Below are 25,607 nucleotides of genomic sequence, written 5' to 3' on the forward strand. Positions count from 1 at the left end.
CCGGGTCAAAGGTACTAACTAATACCCCCTTGTTAATTAACATAACATGAATCAATTGCACTGCAGTATCATGTTAATGACCTTGTTGCAATGCAAATTAAACCGATTTTAATTTCCTTTGAGAAAATCCTAATCTCTCTGGTGTTCTCATCTTTCACAAAGCCACGGCACGGGAAGGGAGAAGGAGACCACGCACGCACTCACGCTCCCTGCCCAGGCTTTTCTCCGGGGTATTTGTTCGAAATTTAGTTGACCGGTTGACATTTTTTTTTGTGTGATTTCGAAAATTCAGATGGCCATTTTAGCGGAGAGGAGTCGGATATTTTAGAGAAACCTTCGGTTTAGGGCCCCTTTGAATCAAATGAATGAAAAAAAAACAGAGAAATAGAAAAAACATAGGATTCTCACATGAATGTAAGGGTAAAACAGAGGATTGCAAAACACAGGAAAAATATAGGAAAGATCGTTTGATTGGATCACATGAAAAACACAGGAATTTAAGGAGAGATAAAGACTCAAAGGATTTTTTACATGAGGTTATACCTCTTGCTAAATTTTCTCTAAAACTTGTATGGGAAGAGACATTCCATAGGAATTTCATAGGATTTTATAGGGTTCATTCCTTTGATTCAAAGGACTTTGTAGGAAAAATTTCAATAGGAATAAAATCCTCTTACGAATTTTCTTTGAATCAAAAGAGGCCTTAGTGGCCATTTGAGCGAAGCCACCCAGTTTCGTGGCGTAATACCAAATTCCTTCTCAAGAGGGGAGGAAAGGAAAGAAAAAGGGAACGAATAAAATATTAAGAAAGAGAAGGCACCCGGGCGGAGTCCCTTCGGTCCGTTAAAATGTATTGATTTATAATTATTACCGTGTTAAACAAATTCAAATGTATCGATTAAAAAATAAACCATTAAGCATATATCCATTAAAATATATTGATTTATAATTATTACCGTGTGTAATAAGTTCAAATATATCAATTACAAAATTAAACATTAAACGTATATCCATTAAAATATATTTATTTATAATTATTAGCGCGTTAATAAATTCAAATATAGCAATTACAAAATAAACCATTAAACATATATCCATTAAAATATACTTAATTATAATTATTACTGCGTTAAATAATATCAACTATACCAATTACAAAATTAACCATCAAACATATATCCATTAAAATATACCCATTTCTAATTATTATTGTGATAAATATTAACAAAAAATTTATTCGTTCAAAACATATCCCTTAATACAAATGCAAGGTTAGTTAGAAGATATTATTAAAATATAGGAGGGTGCGATATAGATGACGTAATATAGATGATTTGTTGGAGTGAAAAGTGATATGGATGAAAATCTTTTTTGGATGACCATTCATATTGGGGATGAGATCCTCAATTGTATGTGAATTTGGTATATCTCGTGATCGTTGGATCAAAACGGATGGATGAGATCTAGCGCTTGCTATATTAATGAACAGTGACTCATAAGTACTATTACTACAGTGTTTTGGTGCTATATTCATGGTATTAAATTGCTGTGTGCCGCTCACATGAACAATGTTTTTTTACAGTAATGCAGAGAAACCGAATATTTGGATGATCAAATATGGAGGATATCCTTGGGGACGCTCTTAAGGGGCGTCAAACGAAACGAGCAGTGCGCTACTTACTCTACTAGTCTACTGTTGTTGCCCACCCTGCAGACACACGTACTCCTACGCAGCTTTTCCCTTTCCACTTCTTCCCCCTTCCATTCTCATTCCCCACCCATTCCTCCTTCCTCCACCGTTGCCTGCCTCCTGTAGTAGCAGTAGCTACTACCCCATTGCCATTGCCATGGGGTGCCCGCCGCCCTAGGCCCCGCCCCCCCGCCTGCCGTAACGCCCATGGAGCCCAAGGTGGCGGCGGTTCTGTCGCAGCAGGAGGAGGGTGCATGCGCCTCCACGGCTCCTCGTCGTCCCCACGACGAGGAGGTGCCGCTGCGGGTGCGGCTCGGGAGGGCCAGGAGGCGGGCGGGGCCCTGCACGCCGTCCCCGTCGTGGAAGCTGGAGGGAGAGGAGGAGGTGGCGCCGGAGCTGGCTCCGGTTCACCCTGCGGTGGTGGTGGCGGCGCCCCCCAGGCGGAGCACCGCCTCCGCGTCCGTCTCGGCCTCCGCGCGGCAGCTGGGCGCCAGCCTGTGGGAGATCCACGACGTGGTGCGGGAGGGGCGACGCGGCGCCGGGTCGCGGAGGCGCATGGCCGGGAGGCCGCTCGCCGCCGTCGAGCTGCATCAGGTGAGGGTTTAATTAATTAATTTGGTGTCTTAGCTTTTTAAACTCTATTCCTCTCATGGGCTAAAACATCAACCCGGATGATTCGTTCGGCCACACCAACATTGCTATTCCTATCTACATGAATTTACTTCACATGACGAATTGGAGCACTGATGAAAAATGTAGCATGCTTCGAAACGAAAAATCAATGCTATTCCCTTCGTTCCATGTTATAAGATTTTCTGTCCTTGTAGATTCATATGTGTGCTAATGAATATAGCTAAACCTAGAAACTCTTATAATATGTGATGGAGGGAGGACTATGCTAGAGCAAGTAAAACTAGTGCTTATTGACTAGACGGGAATGAGTTTCTAAGTTTATAGAAGGCGTGTAGCAATGTTGAAGTGAAAAAAGGAACACATTCTATAAACTTCTGGCGTGTAATGTTGATACATTTTGGTGCTTTCAAGAACAAATAACTGGGGATTTACACTTTGTTCCTTGGAATTTGGAAGGGCGAATCCTTTTGCTCTGCAATATACTAACCGACCAACATGCTAGTTCTTCAATTTGTGGAATGTCCTTAGGGAGTGTGTTTCACATGTCAAGGAGCAGGAGCTCTCTACAACACTTGTGATCTAAATCAGGCGTCGTTTAAGCTCAGCTGCATTTATATGATGCCACCTCTGTTTGTATGCATGTTCTCTCTAGACAATTTCTGCATACATGTTCCCTTTCTTACGTTGATCTCATAAAGGTGTTGAGATGTAACATTGAAGCGTACATCTCTTAACAGCATATTGCACATATTCAAACTTTGAATATATCTATCTGCCAAATGTACAAAAGGTGTTTTACTATTTCCCATTGTCTTGATTGCTGAATGTATGTATATATATATATATATATATATATATATATATATATATATATATATATATATATATATATATATATATATTGCATTTGTTCCATGCTAAATATTTTTATGTTACATTCAGCCTCAGAACTCAGATAGCGTTGGTAGGCATCTTGCAAATTCATCGACGAATCATAATAAGTTAAATCAAGCAAGAAATTGTACAGGACAACCTTTTTCTCCTCGAAGCTACACAAGCTCAATCGGGGTATGTATTATATGTTCTTATATGCTGTTATCCTCTTGGTTGCAATAAATATTTTTGCTTTGTGGGCACATAGCAAAGTCTTGTGGTGCTATATGCTACTGCATGTTAATAGGGGCAAGAATTTCTGTCTTGTGATTCTGTTGTGTTTTTCATTACACATGTTCGAGTCTGATGGAGAAGTTTTGAGAGTGGAACAGTACTCTTTTGCACGGTTTATCAAATCAAATTGCGGAATAGTCTTGCAGTTTACTAGTTTAGTTAATTCTTCTCTGACTGAAAATAATCACAAAAGATTGATAGCAATTAAATAGTACATTTGAGCATCGTTTTGTCTACTCATTTGATTTCATTCTTTATTTAGATCAATGAATGTGTGATTTTTTTGCAAAGAAAAAAGTAAGGGTAATGAAGTTGTTCCCATAGTGTTTTGCCCGCTATCTATTTCACATAACTCAAAATTTTCTCTTTATCCCTTGATGCAACTGAACATTTGCCAGATGTGAGAATCAGTACAGCAAAGCACATTCTCAAAAGTATATTTCTTTCTTGCTGGATTTTACAGGATTCCAGTATAAATCAAGCAATCAGTCCAGCTCGCTCTTTGGATATCAAGGGTAGATTTAGTGGGGCTGGTTATAACCTTAAGACACCAACAGAACTCTTGAAGGTTCTAAATCGAATCTGGAGCCTGGAAGAACAACATACCGCTGATATGTCAGTGATTAATGGACTAAAATTGGAGCTACAGCAGGCGCAGGAACATATTCAAGAGCTTATGCATGAGAGACGAGGATATCGCCATGATGTTGCTTCACTAGTGAGGCAACTCTCTGAGGACAAGTTTTTCCAGAAAAATAAAGACAAAGGGAAGATTGCAGCAGACATTCGTTCCCTGCAAGATGAACTGGAGGATGAGAAACGCCTTAGGAGACATTCTGAAGGCCTTCACAGGAAGTATGGTAAGGAGTTGTCTGAGATAAAATTAGCATTTGTTAAGGCAGTTAAGGACCTTGAGAAAGAGAAGAAAGCAAAGAGCCTTTTAGAAGACCTTTGTGACCAATTTGCAATGGGAATCCGAGACTATGAAGAGGAAGTCAGGGCATTGAAACAAAGGCATGTAAATTATGAATATCAGTTTGATAAGTCAGCGCTTCATATATCAGAAGCATGGCTTGACGAGAGAATGCAAATGCAAAATACTGATATCGAGGAAGACTTACTGAAGAAATCAACAATAACAGAGAGGCTAACAAGTGAAATAGAGGCATTTCTTGCCAAAAAATCAGTTAGCTCTAAGAATAATGACAAATACATGCATAGTAGACGAGATGCTAGCTTACGTCGGCAATCCCTTGAGTCTGTCCATTTTAATGGAGCTACTAGTGCTCCTCGGCTAGCTGAAGAAGATGACGATGATTCTGTTGCCAGTGATCTGCATTGCTTTGAGCTCAACATGCATGGAAATAGCATTCAGAAACATGACCATACAGGGTCTTGCAGAAGCTACACAGGCAACATGGATGCACCTAAGAGAAGATCAGAACACTCGCATAGTGTAGTTGGTGAGAGCTCACATATGTCTGACATGCAAATTTATTCACACGAAAGCAAGGCAAGATCCAGTAGCAGCAAGCCATGGCATACCACTAGAACTCAAGAAATCGGCTCACAGACCAGCAGGAGTGCTAGAATAATTCCAGCAGAGGAGCATAATGAAATCAATTGTACCCATATTTCTCAAGGATCTCACAACGATACATCAACGAACAACTTGGGGGGTTGTGCTGACTGTCTGGGGCAAGAATCGCTTGATCATTACTCACGGACTAGTCTGTTTTGTGAAGGAACTACTTCAGGGGATTTATGCAATCCACACAGTCCATCAAGGCAGCTTGATTATCAGTCCACATCATTGGGCCATGAGATAGCTGAATGCTCAACAGGGCTGCCAGTAGGCATGAAGAACACCCTAAAGGCAAAATTACTTCAAGCAAGGCTAGAGGGGAGGCATGCCAGATTGAAGGCATCAGGAGGTTCAGTAACCAGCAAGAGAAAATGAGTGCGGCCAATCTGTTGTAGTTTCTTCTTTATTCGACGCCCACTCAGTAGATGGCTTATATAGCTGCAGTATTTTCTATATTGCAAGCTGTAGAATCTTTTACTCTAGATTGCATCTGGCTGAGCTTATCTGTAAATTTACCCTTGTAGCTATCCAGGACGGCAGAGTTCAAGAACTCAACTTTTTAGAAGGATTTTGTTTGTGCCATCTGTATATTTATGACCTTTTTTGCTGATCTTCTCCATTGGCCATGGCATTGGGATGCCGATCTCATGCATCAACTGACATCTCTTCATGTCCCTCATATCATATCATTAAAGACCTGTACCTGATAGTACCATTAATGTTCTGTCAACTATAAAGCGCCATATTTGCTCAGAAATGCATTGCAGTTGCAACAGTACACATCTGAACCACCAGATGAGCCTTGGTACATCTAACATGCACGTGCAATTCATGTTAAACTGGCTGCACTGCAGCAGGTTGGTTTGGCCTGGACCATACTGGTATCCAGATTGCTCAACTGCTATGGATAGCAAAAAACTCTCAGAACGTTTCAGCACAAGTAACCTGCAAAAAAAAAAAAGGCAATTAAGAGCGAAACATGGGGCCAGCAGTAGATAGAATGGGTCGCGTTTGCACAGTTTCGCAGAGAAAGCAGCATCTCCGTGTGTTTTTGCGTCCTTGCGGTCAAAGAGTTTAACCGAGTCGTCGTCATACGAATTTCGTAACGTTTGTACCATTCATGGTGTAGTCCGGGTAAATTGTGTGTTTGCAATATCAAATGAACAATGGGCAATTGTTATTACTCCACAGGGTTCCCCCTACCGTTCTTCCCGCGAAAACCACGGCGCCGCGCTCCCGCGGATGCCGTAAGGTAACCGTCAAAACCGCAAAAATCACAGCGAATTTGAAAACAAAATATTTGATTTCAAAACCACGGGTTTCGCGCAGTAACCGCGGTAAGTACTTGCTAAAATAACGCATGAAAACCACGGTAACCATGGTTTCCTGAGCGGTTTTTACGGCCAAAACCGTGGTTACCACCGCAAAAGCAGCGGTTACCGCGAGGATACCGCGGGTGTGCTGTCAAATGTAAAAAATATTAAAAAATCTTAAAAAATACATGAAAAATAGGAAAATATTTTGTGACTATATTTGTGAGTTGTGACATAGAAAAAATAGAACATGTTTTAGGAAAACAAGAAAATTTTTACATTACCTTTTCTAAATTCTTGATATTACAACATAAACATACACCGTCATATCTCACTTCACAAAATAATTCACACTAATAACAAATAATAACAACTCTATTTTGATTGCTACGTGACAACTATACCTACTACACATTATTACTAACATGCTCATATAATTTTTCTTCGTACATATTTTCCATATATCCATCGTCGTATATTTGTATTTCAACATTATTTATCCTAGTGTCTAGTGCAAATTAATAACGACTCAACAACAAAATATTCTTCACCATCTTCCTAGCAAATATTATTTGCAATAGACTACTTTTTAATTTTGTTTCCCGAAATTGTCGTTTATGATTTTTAATTACGCCAAAAATACACTTTTTCATGAATTTTTTTGACAAAACTACATTATATATCAACTTATACAACATATATTTTTCCATTAAATTTCCTCAAAATTTTTAAATTTTTTTCAAATTTAAACTCGGTTACCATGTCTTACCGAAGTTGTGCCCCCGCGGACCCCACGGTTACCGTCGCGGTAACCGCGAGATCGGAAACCTGGCTCCCCCACCCTCCATTTTTAGGACTTATCGTTTATAAACAAAAATTTAAAATTTTAATTTAGGGCAGATTTTGAGGTTTTTCTTATCATATTTTATTTTTCAGCTTTTGTTTTAAATCATCGCACGTATAAAAGTTTTACCTATAAATTATTTTTAATTTTTACCCTTTGTTTTTTTAAGTTGGCAATCATTTGGTACCATAGGTAGGGCACGTTTGTTCGCCGATTAAATAATTGCATGAAAAATAGCTTTTATATCATAGTAAAGACATATATAAAATTTTTAGTTATAAATTTTTTTTCATTCGTAAAATTAAAAAGCCAAACAACCCCCCGTATAATTATGCCGAGTTCGTTAACCTACAAATTCGTAAGCAGTAATCCAAGCACGGTTTCCACGCCGGCACACGGCAAAATCCCCCGCACCGCCAAGCGCAGCGTAATGCGATGCTACGACTACGAGAGTTTTATTTTAATCACCTGTAGCTGTACCGTCGTCTTATTATAACCACCCTCCTTAATTATTAATTGGGCCATCTCCTCCTCCTCCTCCACCTTCGCCTCCAAGCCTCCTCCTCCTCTTCCTCTTCCTCCTCGCCGCGCGGCCTAGGGTTAGGCCCCGCGCGCCGCCGCCTGCTGCTGCACGCGCGTGGGGGGTAGGGGCGCGAGGCGGCCGGCCGACGCGCATGGCGGGGGGCGAGGCGGAGACGGACTTCGGCCGCTGGGCCGGGGGAGGGGGGGCGGGCCCCAGCTACGAGTTCGCCTTCAACTCGGTCAACTTCTCCGACAGGGTGCTGCGGATCGAGGTCGTCGCCGGGGACGACGACGACGACGACGACGACGCGCCGGGGTCGAGCGGGGGCGTGGGCGGCGCCGGCGGCGGGGGGCCCGGCTCCCTCTCCGATTGGGCGCGCCACCGCAAGCGCCGCCGCGAGGAGCTCCTCAGGGAGAAAGGTAACGCGTGGGATCATCAGGCACCCATCCCTTTGTTCTTTTTTTTTTGTGATTTTTATTTTCAATTCTGGGCGATCGTGTTGGGAAATTTCTGTGCCTTTAGGTTGGGAAATTTCGGTGCCTTTAGGTGGTTGATCATGATCATGTATTACAGCGTCAGTGAGCAGTGATCAGGGTAACGGAGATTGGATTAAGGGGATTTGCCCAATTTTTGTATGCTCTGCTGTAACTGTAAGAGATACCATTCATAATTCAACATTTATTCTCGGCCATTGAAGAATGACAATTGGTTTGATGCCACATATCGTTAACAGGAGCTGCGCGACAAATAACAACCAGGAGTGTATGGTATACCTGTAATAGGAATATATGCATCATATATTCGTGTGGGCAAGTATAATTCGTTTCATGCATTGTATAGATATATTTATGGTTCATATAGCAGACTGCAACCTTAGACTGATGGGACAATGTGGTCAATTATTTGAGAAAAAACGAACTTTCGAAGGGAATTGGTTGTTGCTTGATACATAAATCAAGGATAATACCTCTCTTGTTGATGCTTCTGATTGGGTGCACATTGTTGAATTTTTTCCGTGAAAGATGGGAATTGTGTCATGCAATGTGGCTATTGTGGGCAGTGTTGCAATAACATGAACCGTTGAGTATTGACACCCCTTAATAGGAAATGCTGTGTTGGTTATGGGCTTATTGCCATGTTCAAGTTGGAGGTTTGGATGAGTTTATACATGGCATGGGAAATACGGTGGATTGTTAGCGTATGATTAGTTGAGTATTAGCTATTATAAAGTTAAGAAATGGAATTGTTTGATTTTTAAAAAACGTTTATATGGTTTTTTAAAAAAACACTGTTTAATGGCTTGACAAGCAGGCTCGTGAAGTCGCGATAATCCAAGGAGTAGCCAGCCAGAATGCTGATCCGAACAGGACCTATGTCTAGATGGTGGATTTTCTTGGTTATATAGTTACATCTTATAATCTAGTGATTTAGTTTAATTTGATTTCCTTGATCTACAATACCAATAATCTGCCATTTTAGGTGTAGTTGTATTTTTATTGAATATCTTGTGTAATACTTTGTGCATATTCTGTTGGTTACCAGGCTTCTTTGGGTGACCAAATCGCTTCCCACTGACTGCAAATTTTGGCTGGTGTATGAACACTACATATGGGCCAATACGCTAATACCTGAAACAAAGAGCTAAACTGAGTGTGACAACAGGCCAAACCCTCATCTTGTGTACAAATAGCTTTGCATGATGAGTGGGCTAATGGACTATCTACTGCTTTGCCATGTGATTATTACTTTTCTACTTTTTCCTCGTGGCCATATTTGAAGGGGGTGGGGTTGGGAAGTAAAAAAAAAAAATTATGAAGGGATGTATGAAAATATGCTTTGCTAAAATATAGTTAGTTTTTTGTGGTTGATCTTCATACTTCAATTTCTTTTTATCTGTGCTAGTTGATCTTAATGTTTGTTTTGTGCTTATGGTAATTTTGAAAGTCCTCCTTGACACCTTAGTTACCAATTATTGCCACAAGTCTATTAGCATGTTACATTCTGTTTTATGATATTCTATTCTCATTAGTGATGGCATCATTTTGTAGTTATACCTGTGATTATTTGCTGTTATCTAAAATGTCCCTGAGTACCTTTGTGATGTTTTTCCTTTTTCGATGCTTTTTTGTTACATATGATTGTCTACTGCTACTTATACATCCGTCGTTATTCTTTCTGATGGAAGACTTGTTTACTACCAATTTCTGTCTGCAGAGTCTGAAGCAGTCATGCCAGACCAAATAAATTGCAAAGTCGAAGCAGAAGAACGTGACGCATATGAAGAAAATCAAGAGGAACCTGTAACAATGATGGACGAATCTCCACCCAGTGTTGGTCCCGATGGTATGTACTGCTGAAAGGTCTATCACCTTGGGTCAGTCTGCAGTCACCATGTTATGTTGCATTGTGATGTGGAATGTGGAATCCAGTTAGTTGGTGGAATCTTTACTCATGCTAGTTTGATTTCTCTGTTATATGCAAACTGAGAAACATTCAATTTAATTCTATGCTACAATAAAAAAATAGAAATTAGTGATGAAAAGTTTATTACTTGTTCAGATTGCTAGGAGCACAAAGCACTAAAATGGGGATTCAATGTTTCATGATGTTTTCTTATCATTCCTTTTCCTTCTGATAGCTTACTGTCTTTATTTTCCTGATACCCTGTTGTACTGAATGTATGAAATTAATCTCCACTATTAAGAAGTACAGTGTGTTCCAAGTAATTTTAACAACAGATAACCTGTCTGGTGATTTGTCCTTGGGATGTTACGCCTCTTACTAAATTTTGGAGTTGATTTTGGGGCTTTTTCATCGTAGTTTATTTTCCAGAATTAGCTTTTAACGCATATAAAAACACCACCAAATTATTTTTTGGTCACCAGTAAGCCGTTATGGCTTATAATCAGCTGTAGGCTAAAGGATGAGTGTGTTTTCCTTGTTTGTTCCCTTAGTGATTTGTCCGTGGTACTTCATAGGTGACGATGGACCAAGTATGGACTCACCGTGGAGCGGGGTGAGTACACCAGTTCTAAGAGTAAAGGACATTTATATCAGTTCAGCGATTCTTGCTGCTAAAAGTCCTTTCTTTTTCAAGGTATACTGATAACCTCATCCAGTGCATTTGTTGTATACTCAGTTTTCTATTAGCTTTCTAATTCTAAAACCTTAATGTGTCCATATTAGCTTTTCTCAAATGGTATGAAAGAATCCGATGAGAGGCAGGCAACCCTTAGAATTACTGATTCAGGTAATGTGATAACTTTAGTTAAGTCAAAACATTCTTCCTAACTGATTATATTGCTGTGTTGCAGTTGTGCTATTATAATACTTGATAATAATATTCCTAATATATACTATATAAAATATTTGTAATATATATATATATATATATATATATATATATATTTATTGTAGACTTTTATGGTGAAGATGGTTTCTGCCACTGCTCTTTTTGTTTCTCTGATACTAGATGTCTAGTCTCCTTTTCTTATTTGGCTTCACCATATTAAATAAATGTTTTGTTAATCTATCAACCTTCATATATGCACAAATTGCCTTGATCATTTACTGAAAGTTAAATAATCGACCAATTTCTCGCAGAAAAAGGAACTCTCGCCTTTGTTATTTTGTTGTTCTTTCTTGAATTGTTTCTGTATGCCTCATTATTTTCAATTTTCTTGAAACAGAGGAAAATGCCCTTATCGAGCTTTTAAGATTTATGTATAGTGGAAAGTTGACAACAACTGATCCCGCCCTTCTGCTGGATATTTTGATGGCTGCCGACAAATTTGAGGTTGTTTCTTGCATGAGGTACTGTAGTCAGTTGCTCACAAGCTTGACTATGACTACAGAATCCGCACTGCTCTACCTAGACCTTCCATGTTCCATTTCGATGGCTGCTGCAGTTCAACCTTTGACAGATGCAGCCAAGGAGTTCCTTTCCAACAAATACAAGGATTTAACCAAGTGAGTGATCTCCATTAAAGGGAACCTCCTTTTCTTTTTGAGGATTAGCCTTAAACATTGTTGTCATAAAAATTATTGTATACTGAAGAGCTTGGTTTGTTTCTTCTTCTCAAATTCAGGTTCCAAGATGAAGTGATGAACATCCCTCTTGCTGGAATCGAAGCCATCCTGTCAAGTAATGACCTCCAGGTGGCATCTGAAGATGCCATCTATGACTTCCTGATCAGGTGGGCCCGTGCACAATACCCAAAATCAGAGGAAAGACGCGAGATCTTGAGTTCTCGTTTGCTTCCACTTGTGCGATTCAGTCACATGACCTGTAGGAAGCTACGGAAGGTCCTAATATGCACTGATCTGGACCATGAGCAAGCAACCAAGTGTGTCACTGAGGCACTTCTATATAAAGCTGATGCACCACACAGGCAACGGGCTCTTGCAGCAGACCCAACAACCTGTCGGAAATTTGCAGAGCGAGCTTACAAGTACAGACCTCTGAAAGTTGTTGAGTTTGACCGGCCTTACCCACAGTGTATAGCATACTTGGATCTAAAGCGTGAAGAGTGCTCTCGACTCTTCCCGTCAGGTCGAATGTACTCGCAAGCCTTCCATCTTGCAGGGCAGGGTTTCTTCCTCTCGGCACACTGTAACGTGGAACAACAGAGTACGTTCTACTGCTTTGGTCTCTTCTTAGGAATGCAAGAGAAGGGCTCGATGAGCGTCACAGTAGATTATGAGTTTGCTGCAAGGACAATACCGTCGGGTGATTTTGTGAGCAAGTACAAGGGTAACTACACCTTCACCGGTGGTAAGGCGGTTGGTTATAGGAATCTCTTTGCGATACCATGGGCGACGTTCATGGCTGATGACAGTCTCTTCTTCATCGACGGTGTCTTGCATCTGAGAGCTGAATTGACGATAAAGCAACCCATTGTCTGATGCGCTGCTGCCAACCTAGGTTGGAATTGCTCTCAAGTTGGTATCAGTGTGAAACATCGCGTGCTGCAGTGCAGATATTCTATTGTTTCTTCTTCTTCTTCTATGCTTGAATCCTTTTGTTGATAGAAACTTTGCAAATGACAAGTGAAAAAAGAACCCCCGCTTGTTTTACTCCCATTTGGGAAAAAGGCTATGTTGCTCCAGCCCCTATGTTGTGAAAAAGTTACCATACCAGCTGAAGATAATGACATGAGCACCTCACTTACCCAACTTTTGGAAGGATGACAGTCCAACTTTCAGTGTTACATACATGCATACATTCATAAACTGACATCCTCACAGGTGAATGTGTGTTGAAGCATCCAACAGACTCGCATGAATTCTTCTAGCATGCTGAACCCAACCGAATAGTTCCTTGAGAAGATGTCTTTTTGTACCAGAGATGTAGTGTGCTGGTGTTTCTTCTTGTCGTCTGAAACCCAAGAGTTTGGTTTCTTGGGTCGGTCGCGAGGCTGGCGGGTCGCTGCACGGCCACCGGCGAGGCGGCGACGCCTCAACCATCGGCGACGATGTGCAAAAGCGAGATGCCATCCTCCTCTTGTGCTTGCTCTTCTCCTTCCTCCCTGTCGGTGTGCTGCTGCTGCTGCAACTACCACCACCAGATCAGTGTCAGGTATCACTCCATCCTACTGTACGTGTTCCGAATTAAGCTGTTTCTGATTGGCTCAACTCGTCTGCCTGCAACAACCACAACCGAGACAGTCTTATCTTACACGCGATTATATTATGTCCCACGATGTATTAAGAATTTGGATTCTTGCAGACAAAAGCTTCTTAAACTCCTATTTCATTAGAGCAATCCATATAAAAGATTCTATATCATCTGGAGCAAATTTGTAGCTTTGTAGTAACTAGATCATTTGTTCGTACTTTCACGTAGCTATCATAAAACTTAGACAATGTTTCAATTATTTGATCTTAGTTATCTCAAACCCCATCTACGTGATGTGCCTTGAACTACTGACTAATATGCTTTTCAACCTGTCACCCGTTTAATTTCCATGTAATCAAGTATCAATCGGCGATGCTGAACTTAGACCAGTAACTAATAGTATTGTTTTTTCCCGTCCGAACGAAGTTACGGACGCCATTTCTGCAGTGTGCAACATCACACGTCACACCAGATGTGTATGCTTTGGTTGTGGATGCCTGTGGTGGTCAAATTGAGTTATTATGAGAAAGTAGCAGATCAAATAAACAGCTCGCAAATCACAATCTAGCAGATATAGTCACGTTTGGATTGGTTAGTTTAAAACAAGAGCTTGGGTACCTCTCTATCGATAGCATTGTACTAACACTATTTGTTCATAGAAAAATCTTGATAATTGATTTAAAGTTCTACTACTATTAGAAAAAAAATATTCTACTACCAACAATAGATGTGATTGTATGTATGGATATGATCCATTAGATTATAAAAAATAAACAATCTAGATTAGTTCTACTGCTGCCAAGGGTGATATTTGTAAAACATCTTTTAAAATAGGGTTAATTTGATCAATACCACTCCAAATTTGCCGTGTTAGAAAAATACCATTACTATTTGCGATATTGGTTAGGTGTCACTGCAATTTTGTAAATTGAACACATATCATTATCGTCATTTTCCATTTTCATATAAACCAAAATACTCCTAGACGTGAGACCCACATGTCAGTTCTATCTTCTTCCTCCATTCTCCCCTCTTCTCTCGTCCCCATCTCTCTCCACCTCCATCCTCGGAGAACAATAGCGCATCGACCATCGTGTCGGTGTCTTTGCTAGAGCTGAAGGCCGTCTGGGCTGTTGACTCAGTCCTCAGATGCTTGTTGGCTCCGGTGCCAATGCCATTGTCGCTAACGACGAGTTAAAGACATGGTGCGACTTCGCCTACTTCCTCACCACCTTCGTCTTCTTTTGAGCCCTGAGGAGGACTGCACAGCCTTCTTACAGCGGCCCAATGGCATCGCCGCCTGCTTCCTCACCGCCGTTGTTTTCTTGGAGTTCCAAGAATCGACATCCCCCTTAGACTTCTTGGTCTGTTCCTACGTGATGGTGGACTCGAAGAGTGCGAACTCGGTGTGGTTGATGTTGACGAGGTCAAGCCCGGAGGCGGCGAGGCCGGCCGCGGTCAGGTGGGCGAAGAGGTTCACCTGGAAGGGGACCTAGTGCGCGGTGCCGACCTAGCAGCCGATGCGGGGACAATGGGCGGTGATGAGGTGGAGACAGTGGAGGAGAGGGGCTAAGATGGTGGCGGTGGCGCGGTTGACGTTCCTAGCCTGGACGGAACGGCTGTTGTTAACACGGATTGGTGTGATCATCAGAGAAGAAAAGAAGAGAAGGGAGAAATGAGAGCGTGATGGAAAGCGTGATGGCGATGATATGGATTTAATTTTATAAAATTACAGTAACACATAGTCGATATCATAAATAGTAAATATTTTTCTAATACAGTAAATTTGTAGGGCATGTATTAACCTTTAAAATACTGAGGAGAAAAAAAAGCAGGGACATTTCAGTCAAGATCATGAGGCTCGCGACAAGCATCACCTCTGTCTGTGCACGCCGTCCAACTAAAATTTATAGTGTGAAAATGGGCAACCAAAGATAACTAAAATTGTAGACAGAGAGTCGATATTGAGTCGTATACACACCAATCAGTTCCCCATAAACAAAACAAACGAATCGGTTATTATGTAAGGACGCGCAATTTACATAGTACCTACACAACTTGACAACTACGGAGTAGCAAATTAATTATTCCTAGTAGTTGCCAAGTGCAAATGCAATGCATGTTCATAATAATTATTTCTTGAAAAATAATTGCTTGTGCGCAAATAAGCCTTGTGTTAAAAAAGGGGAAAAAAGGCCTTGTGAACCACCACATCACAAAGTCTATATTAGTTCATTTCTATTGCCGTTTAAAGTGGTAGTAAAAATAGCATTCATTGTTTCTATTTTCATTTTAAAACAGATACATAGAAACTACTATCTCCGTCCCTAAACGTTTGACGCCGTTGATTTTTTTAATACATGTTTGACTATTTGTCTTATTCAATTTTTTTTTCAAAATATGTAAAGCTATATATATATATACATAAAAGTATATTTAATAATAAATAAAATGACACAACAATAATTAATAATTATGTAATTTTTTGAATAAGAGGAATAGTTAAACGTGTATAAAAAAGTTAATAGCGTCAAATATTTAGGGACAGAGAGAGTTCTCAGCTTTATTTCCACTGCCATCCAAAACAAAATAAACTTTTAAGTGTATGGCCCCTTTGTACCAATTCCCATTGAAAAATTAACAGAGTAATGATAAGCCAAACACTGCATTTGAAGCAGCGGTTAAGGGCGATTCAAAAGGATAAATATATTAGCTGTATAATTGGACACCGAATAACTCCAGTTCTTTGGACAACAACCAGGATGAGATGGAGGAGAAATAAAATGCAAACTAGCTGATCATGTGGAGTGATCATAGATAACAACAATCTAACTACAATTCTGACTTGTGAGAGATTACTGGTGAATGGTTATCTCACTTTTGTGATAGTTATTTGGTAGTGTAAATGACGAAATTAGTCATCGTAAAGTTAAAAATCTATTATTAGAAAAGTAGGATGATAAACTTTTTTTATAAAAAATAAATCATTTAACAGTTCAGTAAATATACGTGCAAATGCTAAAAAGGAAAATCTTAAGCAAAGAGCAAAGCCATAGTAAGAAACAAGAAGTAGAAGCAAGGTAGGTAGATGCGTTAATCGATCTGTGAGGAGTTAAGATGTAATAGAGTCGTTAATCCTCTTAACTCGAACTGTACGTGCGTACTTGGTTTTGGATAACGACGTGCGTGTTTGTACCTGAAATGAAATAAAATCGATGTGAATGAGGTGAAGTGAAGTGTCCGGGCGTAGGGAAATTCATTTCATTGGCCGGATGGATGGATGGATGGACACCAAATTTCAAGGACTGATGGTTAACCAAATTTCTAAACCCCATAAATAACATATCTTTGTACGACTTAATTAAACCAGCAATACGCATCTGCCAATTTAATTACACTCCATTAATTATATGGGCGATCATATAAATAATTATCCATTAGTTAAGCAGAAAAGCACAGATCTCTCAAATAAAGGCCAACCTAAATACCAAACTTGACAAATTGTCGCAAGTATCTTTCATGTACCAAAAAAACAAAACCTGCCATTACTTTCTAATATTCCATTGTTAATTCATTTGGTGTTATATTTTTCTTTTGGGAGAAATTCCTTGGCATTATTGCACTCAAGGTAACCAGATGCTCAAAGCTGAGAAGCAAGCTTATTGATATGTATAGGAAAAAAATTATAATGGTGGTAAAAAAAAGAGCAATAATTAACTGTGCCGACAGAGAATTACTCGTGGTTAAAATAAATTCAGAGAGTTTAAAGCGGAGGTACTTTGCCACGTCCGCAAGTAAAGCCAGCTGATCAGTGATCAGAACTTCACGTAAAGATGCTCATGAGAATCAGATCGAAAGATAGAATATTTTTTTAAAAAAAGGCGAGAGAGGAGACAAAAATAAAAGAAAAGCGTAGGGCTATGAATGATCAGTCAGAAGGTGCCATGGCCAAAATTCGTCGCTTCCTGATACTACTACTTTCCAGCTCCCCACTCTCTTCCTCCACACGAATTCATTACCACCTCTAAACTAATTAATTATTTAAATTTTACATAATTTATTTCTCCTCTATTTTAATATATATATTTGTTATTGTTAGGATAGGAGTTTAAATTGCTTTGACACAAAATTGATAGTAATAGAGAGTATTCTTTTGTTAAATCATTTGCCTAATAAAATAAAATACATATTATATTTTGATGGATGCAGTAGTAATCTAGAAAAGAAATTACATGGTAGAGTCTTTTTACCTACTCCCTCCGTTCCGCATATAAACATGTCTAGCTATAAATTATTTATAGATTTATATCAACATTTATTCATAAAAGTTGTTATACTTTAGACAGAGGTAGCAACTGTGAAGACTTTGTTGGATCACAGGATTTTCATTGGAGACGTTTAATTCTTAGAAAATTCCATGAGACCTCTCTTAGAAAGAACCTAGCTGTAGGCCATGTTCTTTTGCCCACGTAGCTAACACATATTTTCTCGTTTTCTGCAAACACACTTTCCCAACTGCTAAACGGTTTATTTTTTTGCAAATATTTTTTATAAACAAGTTTTTTTAACTAATAATTAATTAATCATATGTTAATCCACAGCTATTTTTACGCGTCGCGTGGTTACTATGAACTAGTAAAAGAACACGGCATGTTATATATCTGACGATTTTAGTGGATTTCTCCTACCGTTAAATCTGCGCTGTGATTCGTGCACCTCTAGCTAGCTGTGCCGTTACATGGTGCGGGCCAACGTGTAGATCACAAGCAGTGGGTTTTATTTGGTCAAATTTGGCTTATGTGGTTCACTTAAGCATGCATACGTATGATGATTCGTTTAGATACGTACTATTTTACATGATCAAGTCCTGTTTCGAGAGCTACGTGTTAAACAACAACGACCAACAAGGAGATATATATATACATGGCACTCCTGCGATAATAAGAAGGGTGTTTACTTAGCTTATGGTATATTTGTAAATAAAAAGTAATTTATAATTAAAATTTTTATATTTATGATCTTAGCGATCTAAAAGCCCAAATATATTGAAAAATAAACCACGATAAAAATAAACTTAAAGTTAAAAATTTAAAATTTAGCTTATAATAAAAGCAAAAAGATGGAGCCGATTAACATTAGTGGCCCAAATCAAATGATGGTATTTTGGCCGCGTTCCTTTCGATGAGGTAAGTTAAGTTACCTTGGCACGAAAAACATAGTAATATATTAGTATATGATTAATTAATTATTAAAAAAATAATAGATCAATATGATTTTTTTAAAACAACTTTCTAATAGAAATTTTTTTAAAAAAATACACCGTTTAACAGTTCGGAAAACGTACGCGTGGAAAAAAGGGGATAACTTAATTTACGAGGGGAACGAACACGGCCTTTATCATACTCCTAATCAGAAAGTTTTGGTTATATACCAAACACATTCCCATACATGCATATCTATAGAAATCGATCGATAAATATATACTGATGTAGAAGAAGAAGTACACGCATATTATATGGCACAGTAGGCCATGATGTGGGCCCCGGGGACAGCGACAGCGCGGCTACCGGGCCCACCCGCACAGCTTCGAATCTCTTCCTTCCTCCGCCTCCGCGGCCCAACCCGAGCGATGCGATGTATCGTCGCCTTCATCTCTTTCTAATCACCCGCTCACCGACATCGATCTCGATTAGCCTCACTGACACCACCCTGCAACTAATCGAATTGAAACTTACACGCTAACAAAATTAAATTCATTTGGAACTTGGAAATTTGCATGGTTTTGGGGGAGATTCCTCGACTAATGTTTAGAGAATCATGGTAATGGTAGCATATCATTAGTTCATGTAGTATATGATTGGCATTGCACGGATATTATCATCGTCAAACATTAGTTCACATATTACTGCACAGATATTATTCTCCTATTGTACATACGGTTTCGCTTGTCAATGGCAAAATAATAGGATTTGTTTATGTATTATACAAGCCCCCATTTCGAAATATAAGTGCTTCATCGTGGTTTTCTAAATAAATCGCGATATCCTTTTGGAAAATATAGATAAATTCTTAAATATTATGCATTTAATCACAAATTATAAATAAATCGCAATGGTCTCCATCCAAGAACGTTGGTCAGCCACCCTCCACGTCAGCATAAGCAGGCAGGCAGGCAGGCGCACCGCGCGCATGCAGAGCCGTGAGGCTGCCCACTGGGCCCCACCTGTCATCTCCCCCACACCGACGCTCCCCTCCCTCCCGCTCCGTTAAATTTTTTCCATGGCCACCGCTCGCTTAGCTTCACTTCACTTCACTTCCTCCTCTCTCTCTCCTCCTGACAGCTAGCCACCAAACCATCGCTTCACTCACCCGCCCGATCGCGCCGCCATGGCCGACAAGCCTCCCCCGCCGGCGCCGGCAGCGAATCCCAAGCCCAAGCCCATGCCGGCCGCGGCTGCTCCTGGCGCGCCGGCGAGGACGACCCCGCCGCTCAAGAAGCCCCCGCCACTCGCTCCGCCGACGCAGGCGCGCCCGCTCAAGCCGCCGCCGGCGCACCAGTTCCGGCAGCAGCAGCAGCAGCCGGCGGGTGGGCGGAAGCGGCGGTACCGGGGCCACCGTGGCGGAGGGTGCTCGGGGAGGCGGGTGTGCTGCCTCGCCACGGGGTTCGTCCTCCTCGCCCTCTGCCTCGCGCTCGCCGCGGCGTGCCTCGCATACCTCTACTACCACCCGCGCCCGCCGTCGTTCCACCTGCAGCCGCTCGCCGCCACGCGGTTCCGCGTCGGGAACTCCTCCGCGGTGTCCGCCATGGACGTCACCGTGGCCGTCAAGGTGGTGTCGTGGAACCCCAACGACAGGGTCTCCTTCGACTACGGAGACGGCGAGGGCCGCGTCGCGCTTGCCGACGCCGACGGCGACGTCGCGCTCGGGTGGGCGCCCGTGGGCGGGTTCCGCCACGCCGCCCGCAGCGTCGCCACGGTCGGGTTCGTGGCGGCCGCCAGGGGCGTGGTGGTCGACGACGCCGTGGCGGCGCGCGTCCGCGACCGGTACAGGCGGCGGCAGCTGGCGTTCAAGGTGGTGGTGGACACCCACGTCGGCGCGCGCGCCGGGGCGGTGCGCACCGGCATGGTGCCCGTCCGGCTGCTCTGCGACGGCGGCACCATGGCGCCGCGCGGCGGCGTGTCCGGGACCGTGGTGGGGCCCATGAGCAAGTGCCAGGTGTACCTCTTCAGAGTCAGATGGTGAGCTCGCTCCTCCATTGCTGTTGCTGCTTTCTCTACCTGCATTGCTTCATTGCTCATCCAAGCTTACTAAATATGCATTTAAATTTTATTTCAAAACTTTAAAAACTAGAAGAAAAAGACAAAATTATATAAATTTAACTAATTAAGCCCTATGTTTGAAAAAATTCTGACTCCACCGCAGAAGCTTACTACGAACAACTTATGGTATTCTCTTCTAGTATAGTGGTATAATACCACTGGTATTGATCAACCGACATCCATAACAGCACATCCACAAGTACAAACAAAAAAAAAGGTGTTTTTTTTGGAACATAGGAATTAAAATATGCATGAATGAACATGAATTGTAATTAAGTAGCTGCATGCCAACTTGAACTTTAAGCAATTCTGAAATTCGCGAACCATTCTTGATTGGAGTTGTTAGGAGGATTCAATGGAAAACAGAGTACAAGGTTTGGGGGGGAGAGAGTGATAAGTGATACATACGAAATCTCTAAGGCTCTTATCTTTTCGTTTTGTCTATGTTTATAAGCCAAAATTAAATTTTTAACCTTAAAAATATAAAGTTGATTTTAGGATTTTTTGATTATTTTCAACCTTTACTTTTAGAGTTTTAGATGGCTAAGAACACGTATATAAAAATTTTATTTAGAAACTATTTTTTATTTACAAATATATCATTTGACTTTTCGTTTTTTTTAAAAAAACAAAAGATGACCATGTAAGTGGCTGAAGGTCATGTTTTTTTGAAACAGTCTAAAATTCCGATGGATTAGGTAATTCCATAGGAATTCTATGTGATGCCTAAAGTTCATTTCTTGGTTCCAAATCACCGCATCTGAAAATGTTCCCACATAGTTTGTATCCTATTAAGTTTCTCAGAAATCATAAATTCCAAACAATCCCCTGAGTCATTCTCATCACCATCAGTTAATTCGATTTTCTTCTTGTCTCAATCTCACCATGTCATCTAAGTACATTAACATTGACCGTCCCTCTATATTACACAACGTACCCAAATTTACTTTGCCACATCATCCATAATACCACCAACTCCCGTACGTTGTCTGATGAATGCTACTCCTGTTTCATACCACTCACGGACAAAACTACACATACTTGTGCTCATTAAACCGCTGCAATTGTTGCTACACATACATGGATACAACAACACATCGATCCCCAATTAAATTCGGTAGCGGCAAAATTTGGCACCATCTATAACACACACACACACAAGAAACCAGAGCACAAGGAAAGATTCGAGAGGTCAATGTGAGGTGATAATTAGGGCAGACAAAGCCAAGAATTCAGGGCATATGTTGCCATGGGATGTCATTGTCGTGTATATGGGAGAGGCAGGGGGCCCCTCACTCATTAAGCTAAGGCAGAAGGAGAGACGCACCCTATTTATTTGTTTATAAGCTAAATTTTAAATTTTAAATTTTAAATTTAGAGGTGATTTAGAGTTTTTTCACCGAAGTTTATTTTTCAGCTTTGGATTTTAGATCGGTAAGAATACGTTTATATAAAAAATATTCATAAATTATTTTTTATTTATAAATACATCGTTTGATATATTTTTTTCATAAAAAACTCAAGCAAACACCTCCACATTTTGTGCTGCACAAGATGCCATTGCCATGCTACAGTGGATCAGGTAGATCCGTGGATTATTACAAATGGTGACGCCGGCATCCTGCATTCCTGCTGCCTGATGAGTGCCCGGGACGCCTGTCTCTCCGGCCAAAAGGCGCCCCCGGGATTCTCTCTGTCCCTATCCTCTCTGTAGCTTGGCTTACCTCCCATGGCTGTCCGAAGAAGAAATCACCCAAATAATCGTGAAAAATTTCTGAAAATATTTCAACTGCATGTTTAGTAATTCTTCGTGGAGGAAGAAATTTCGGTTGTAGGAAGAATGTTAAGAGGTAGGTCAATGCGCCGTTGTACAAATTAGTCATATAGTTATTCTCTCTAGTCAACAATATTTACAGGCCCATTTTTGACTTTTTTTTAAAAAAACCGAACGACATATTTACAAAAGAAAAATAAATTATAAATAAATTCTTAGCGATCTAAAAGTAATTGCTAAAAATAGACTGATGAAAAAAAAACCAAAAATCAACTCCAAATTTTAGATTGAAAATTAAAATTTTGGTTTATCAGCATAAGTAAAAGCTTAAAAAAAACAAGGCGTTTGCTATTGTTGTTGACCGGAGGGACTATAAACAATTCAGAATGGATACCTTCCGTTTCTATGCTTTTTGTTTACCCTTTCGTGTGGTAAGAAACGCCGGTCATAAGTGAAGCCGAGTGGCGTGATTCGGGTACTGAAAAGGTGGCGTCTCAGGTGGTGAGTTGTCCATCGTTGGATGTTAGCCAGCGTGTCACCGGGTTCATCCAACTTGCTGTCCTCCAGGGTGGTGTGGCCACAATCCCACAGGTGGAGATCCTATGTGTGTGTGTCAGTCATGGTAGCTACCACCATGTAGAACAGGACACCAAATTTTCTGCCAAATGACAGAATTAAGCTAGGGTTGGAGGAATGGATGGGTTAGTATTCAGGGCATTTAGGGACATTGGATCCTAGATGAGAGGAACATGCATGATTGGTACTGCCTAGCAAGGACCAGCTCTAATTAAGACCAGTATACCTACCTAAAGTGGCTTAGAAGCTGTGTTGATCAGGGACACTTAACTGACAGGACAGAAGGTTGTTGGTTCAACAATGTTGTGAAGGAGATCAGAAAATTCCAGTGAAAAATGTCTTGGTTGAGTCAATTTTGGCTGCAACAATGTATCTGTAGGCAAAGTACCAAAATTATGGTATCATTAATACTTTGACAGTTGACGACTAGAATTTAATATAAACTGTTGATTGGTTAGAAAAGGTTACAGGTTTCCACATTCCAGGGTGTGGAAGTCAAGAACAATTTAAATCAAAACGCATTGCCCAACAAATATCTGAATTTGCATCCGAACATGCCGGCACAATGCATAATTATGTCCATCATGTGTTGATTGTGTGAGTTAATTTATTACATGACTTTGCTCGTCTGTTATCAATTGGCATTGCAAACACTGTAAGCTATGTAAAAACAAGCACTGTGCAATTGCTTCAAGTAACTGATCTTTCTGAGACAAAATATTTGTCAGGTTTAGCTTGAACTGAAGAACAAAAGAAGAAGAAAAAAAATCCAGGACAGGAAGTGCCTACTAGTAGCTGCTTACAATCAGGCTAATGTCAGTGGCGTCGAAGCTGCTGCTGCTGCTGCCGTAACTTATTTGCATTTCCTGCCGACGAGAAGACGACGATTTGGTTTTGTTTGGTGGCCACTATATATATAATCTCAGGTTCTGAACACTCTGAAGACTCTGAACCTTGATGATTATAGTTCCTTGTAAGAAGAGAAGAAGCGAGAAGTTTGTAAGTGTATATGCATGACTCCTAGTCCCAGCTCTCCAATTCTTTTGATTGTGTGGTATATATACAAACATAGCAGGAATCGAGTGATTTGTTCTTTGTGTGTTGATGCTTCTCCAAAACTTCTGTTGCTGATTTGAAGTGACCATGTGGTAGTACATGATCGATCTGCCGGTTTGCTTTGATCCAATTAGGAGTATATATGGAGAGAAGAACTGATCATATGTTAAATTACACATACAACTATAGGACGAGAGTAGGGCTCGGGCGCCCGATCTATTCCGAAATATTGATATGTCATACTGCTATATTTCTGATAAAAGTATTACTCGTATTATATTTCTAATTCAACCATTTGTATGTCACACATGAAACATTAAGCTGTAACTATTGAAATAGTGCAAAATTCTTGCTGAAACATATAAAGAACATAACGTGGATCGTTGACAAGTAAACTAATGAACCATCTGAAAATACTTATTTAAACATTGAAATATAATGTATGCAACATTTAAAAACGATCCATCGCAACTCAAAAACTTAGCTAAATATCACTTAAAACATTCATCTCTCACACGTGAAACATCGAAATTCATTGATTGAAACATATATATTGTTTTTATTATAATATAATTATGTGAGATCCTATTTTAAAGATTTAATTATGAGAAATGTAAAAGCTATAATCGGATTATAGATAAGATAAATAATTTTAAGAACTATTTGAAGCTTGCTAATAGCAGGAACATGCATAGGGATGAAAATGATCGGAAAATCGTTACCGTTATCATTTTTATTTTTTTTTTATCAGAAACAGAGATAGAATGGTAGAGTCGAAAATGATAACGGCATCGGTGAATATTGGAACGGAATTGTATTGATATTCGTCTGGAGCCAAATTTCATATCGAAAACAAACAAACTCTAATAGTGTGTATCGTCCATGCTTATACCGCTTTATAAATACTACCTCCGTCCCTAAATGTTTGACGTCGTTGACTTTTTGGCACATGTTTGATCATTCGTTTCATTAAAATTCTTTTGTACAATATGTAAAGTTATATATATGTACCAAAGTATATTTGACAATAAATGAAATGATATAAAAATAATTAATAATTATGTAAATTATTTTAATAAGACGAAAGGTCAAACGTGTATTAAAAAGTTAACGGTGTCAAACATTTAAGGACGGAGGGAGTATGTATAAACAAACTATAAACTCATGCTTATGCATGAGTGTGTACAGATGCGTTTGTTCGTGGGTGGGGCGGACTGATCAAACGCCCAAGCTAAAGAATTTTCCACAACTACGTAGATATATGACGTGATTAAACGAAATCTGCATTAACATGTAGTTTAACCCCTATGCATTAACAAGGGAGGCCCTTTGGTCCGTGGCCATATTATACACGTTAATGGGCTTGGGCCTTACTTTTGTTGTGAAGTCTGTGTTTCCCCTACAGGACGAAAAACTCCATTTACCTACCTCAACTATAAAAACAGACAGATAGTCACTTGGCTATCCAAACTAGACCGATTACTAATTGGTATAGTTTGGATTAGGGATG

General features: G+C 40.2%; 3 protein-coding genes across 4 annotated transcripts; all 3 read left to right on the forward strand.

Moving 5' to 3' along the window:
* Nucleotides 1-1,582: 1,582 nt before the first annotated feature.
* On the forward strand, nt 1,583-5,803 carry LOC102704217 (uncharacterized protein At5g41620-like). Of its 2 annotated transcripts, XM_040520416.1 has the most exons (4): nt 1,583-1,720; nt 1,817-2,284; nt 3,266-3,391; nt 3,954-5,803. In XM_040520416.1, exons 2-4 carry the CDS (start codon nt 1,898-1,900, stop codon nt 5,448-5,450), a joined length of 2,010 nt encoding a protein of 669 aa, XP_040376350.1. In that variant the 5' UTR covers nt 1,583-1,720; nt 1,817-1,897; the 3' UTR covers nt 5,451-5,803. The 2 variants fall into 2 exon arrangements, with proteins under 2 accessions (XP_040376350.1, XP_015688826.2); XM_015833340.2 differs by having other exon boundaries at nt 1,583-2,284.
* A 1,977-nt stretch (nt 5,804-7,780) lies between these two features.
* Nucleotides 7,781-12,930, forward strand: LOC102704492 (BTB/POZ domain-containing protein POB1-like). The gene is made up of 6 exons (XM_006648458.3): nt 7,781-8,174; nt 9,970-10,098; nt 10,734-10,852; nt 10,942-11,005; nt 11,445-11,724; nt 11,844-12,930. Exons 1-6 carry the CDS (start codon nt 7,907-7,909, stop codon nt 12,658-12,660), a joined length of 1,677 nt encoding a protein of 558 aa, XP_006648521.2. The 5' UTR covers nt 7,781-7,906; the 3' UTR covers nt 12,661-12,930.
* A 6,751-nt stretch (nt 12,931-19,681) lies between these two features.
* Nucleotides 19,682-24,144, forward strand: LOC107303598. The gene is made up of 2 exons (XM_040520983.1): nt 19,682-20,610; nt 23,770-24,144. Exons 1-2 carry the CDS (start codon nt 19,760-19,762, stop codon nt 23,783-23,785), a joined length of 867 nt encoding a protein of 288 aa, XP_040376917.1. The 5' UTR covers nt 19,682-19,759; the 3' UTR covers nt 23,786-24,144.
* Nucleotides 24,145-25,607: the final 1,463 nt, after the last annotated feature.

The sequence above is a fragment of the Oryza brachyantha genome, chromosome 2 (assembly GCF_000231095.2).
Source record: "Oryza brachyantha chromosome 2, ObraRS2, whole genome shotgun sequence".
Lineage (NCBI taxonomy): Eukaryota > Viridiplantae > Streptophyta > Magnoliopsida > Poales > Poaceae > Oryza > Oryza brachyantha.

Excerpts from the sequence above, each read along its gene's own strand:
- LOC102704217 (XM_015833340.2), top strand. The coding sequence starts at position 1,898 with ATGGAGCCCAAGGTGGCGGCGGTTCTGTCGCAGCAGGAGGAGGGTGCA. Across the intron at positions 2,285-3,265 it reads CCGCCGTCGAGCTGCATCAG|CCTCAGAACTCAGATAGCGT; the intron begins GTGAGGGTTTAA and ends TGTTACATTCAG. Across the intron at positions 3,392-3,953 it reads GCTACACAAGCTCAATCGGG|GATTCCAGTATAAATCAAGC; the intron begins GTATGTATTATA and ends TGGATTTTACAG.
- LOC102704492 (XM_006648458.3), top strand. The coding sequence starts at position 7,907 with ATGGCGGGGGGCGAGGCGGAGACGGACTTCGGCCGCTGGGCCGGGGGA. Across the intron at positions 10,099-10,733 it reads ACCCAGTGTTGGTCCCGATG|GTGACGATGGACCAAGTATG; the intron begins GTATGTACTGCT and ends GGTACTTCATAG. Across the intron at positions 11,725-11,843 it reads AAATACAAGGATTTAACCAA|GTTCCAAGATGAAGTGATGA; the intron begins GTGAGTGATCTC and ends TCTCAAATTCAG.
- LOC107303598 (XM_040520983.1), top strand. The coding sequence starts at position 19,760 with ATGGCCGACAAGCCTCCCCCGCCGGCGCCGGCAGCGAATCCCAAGCCC.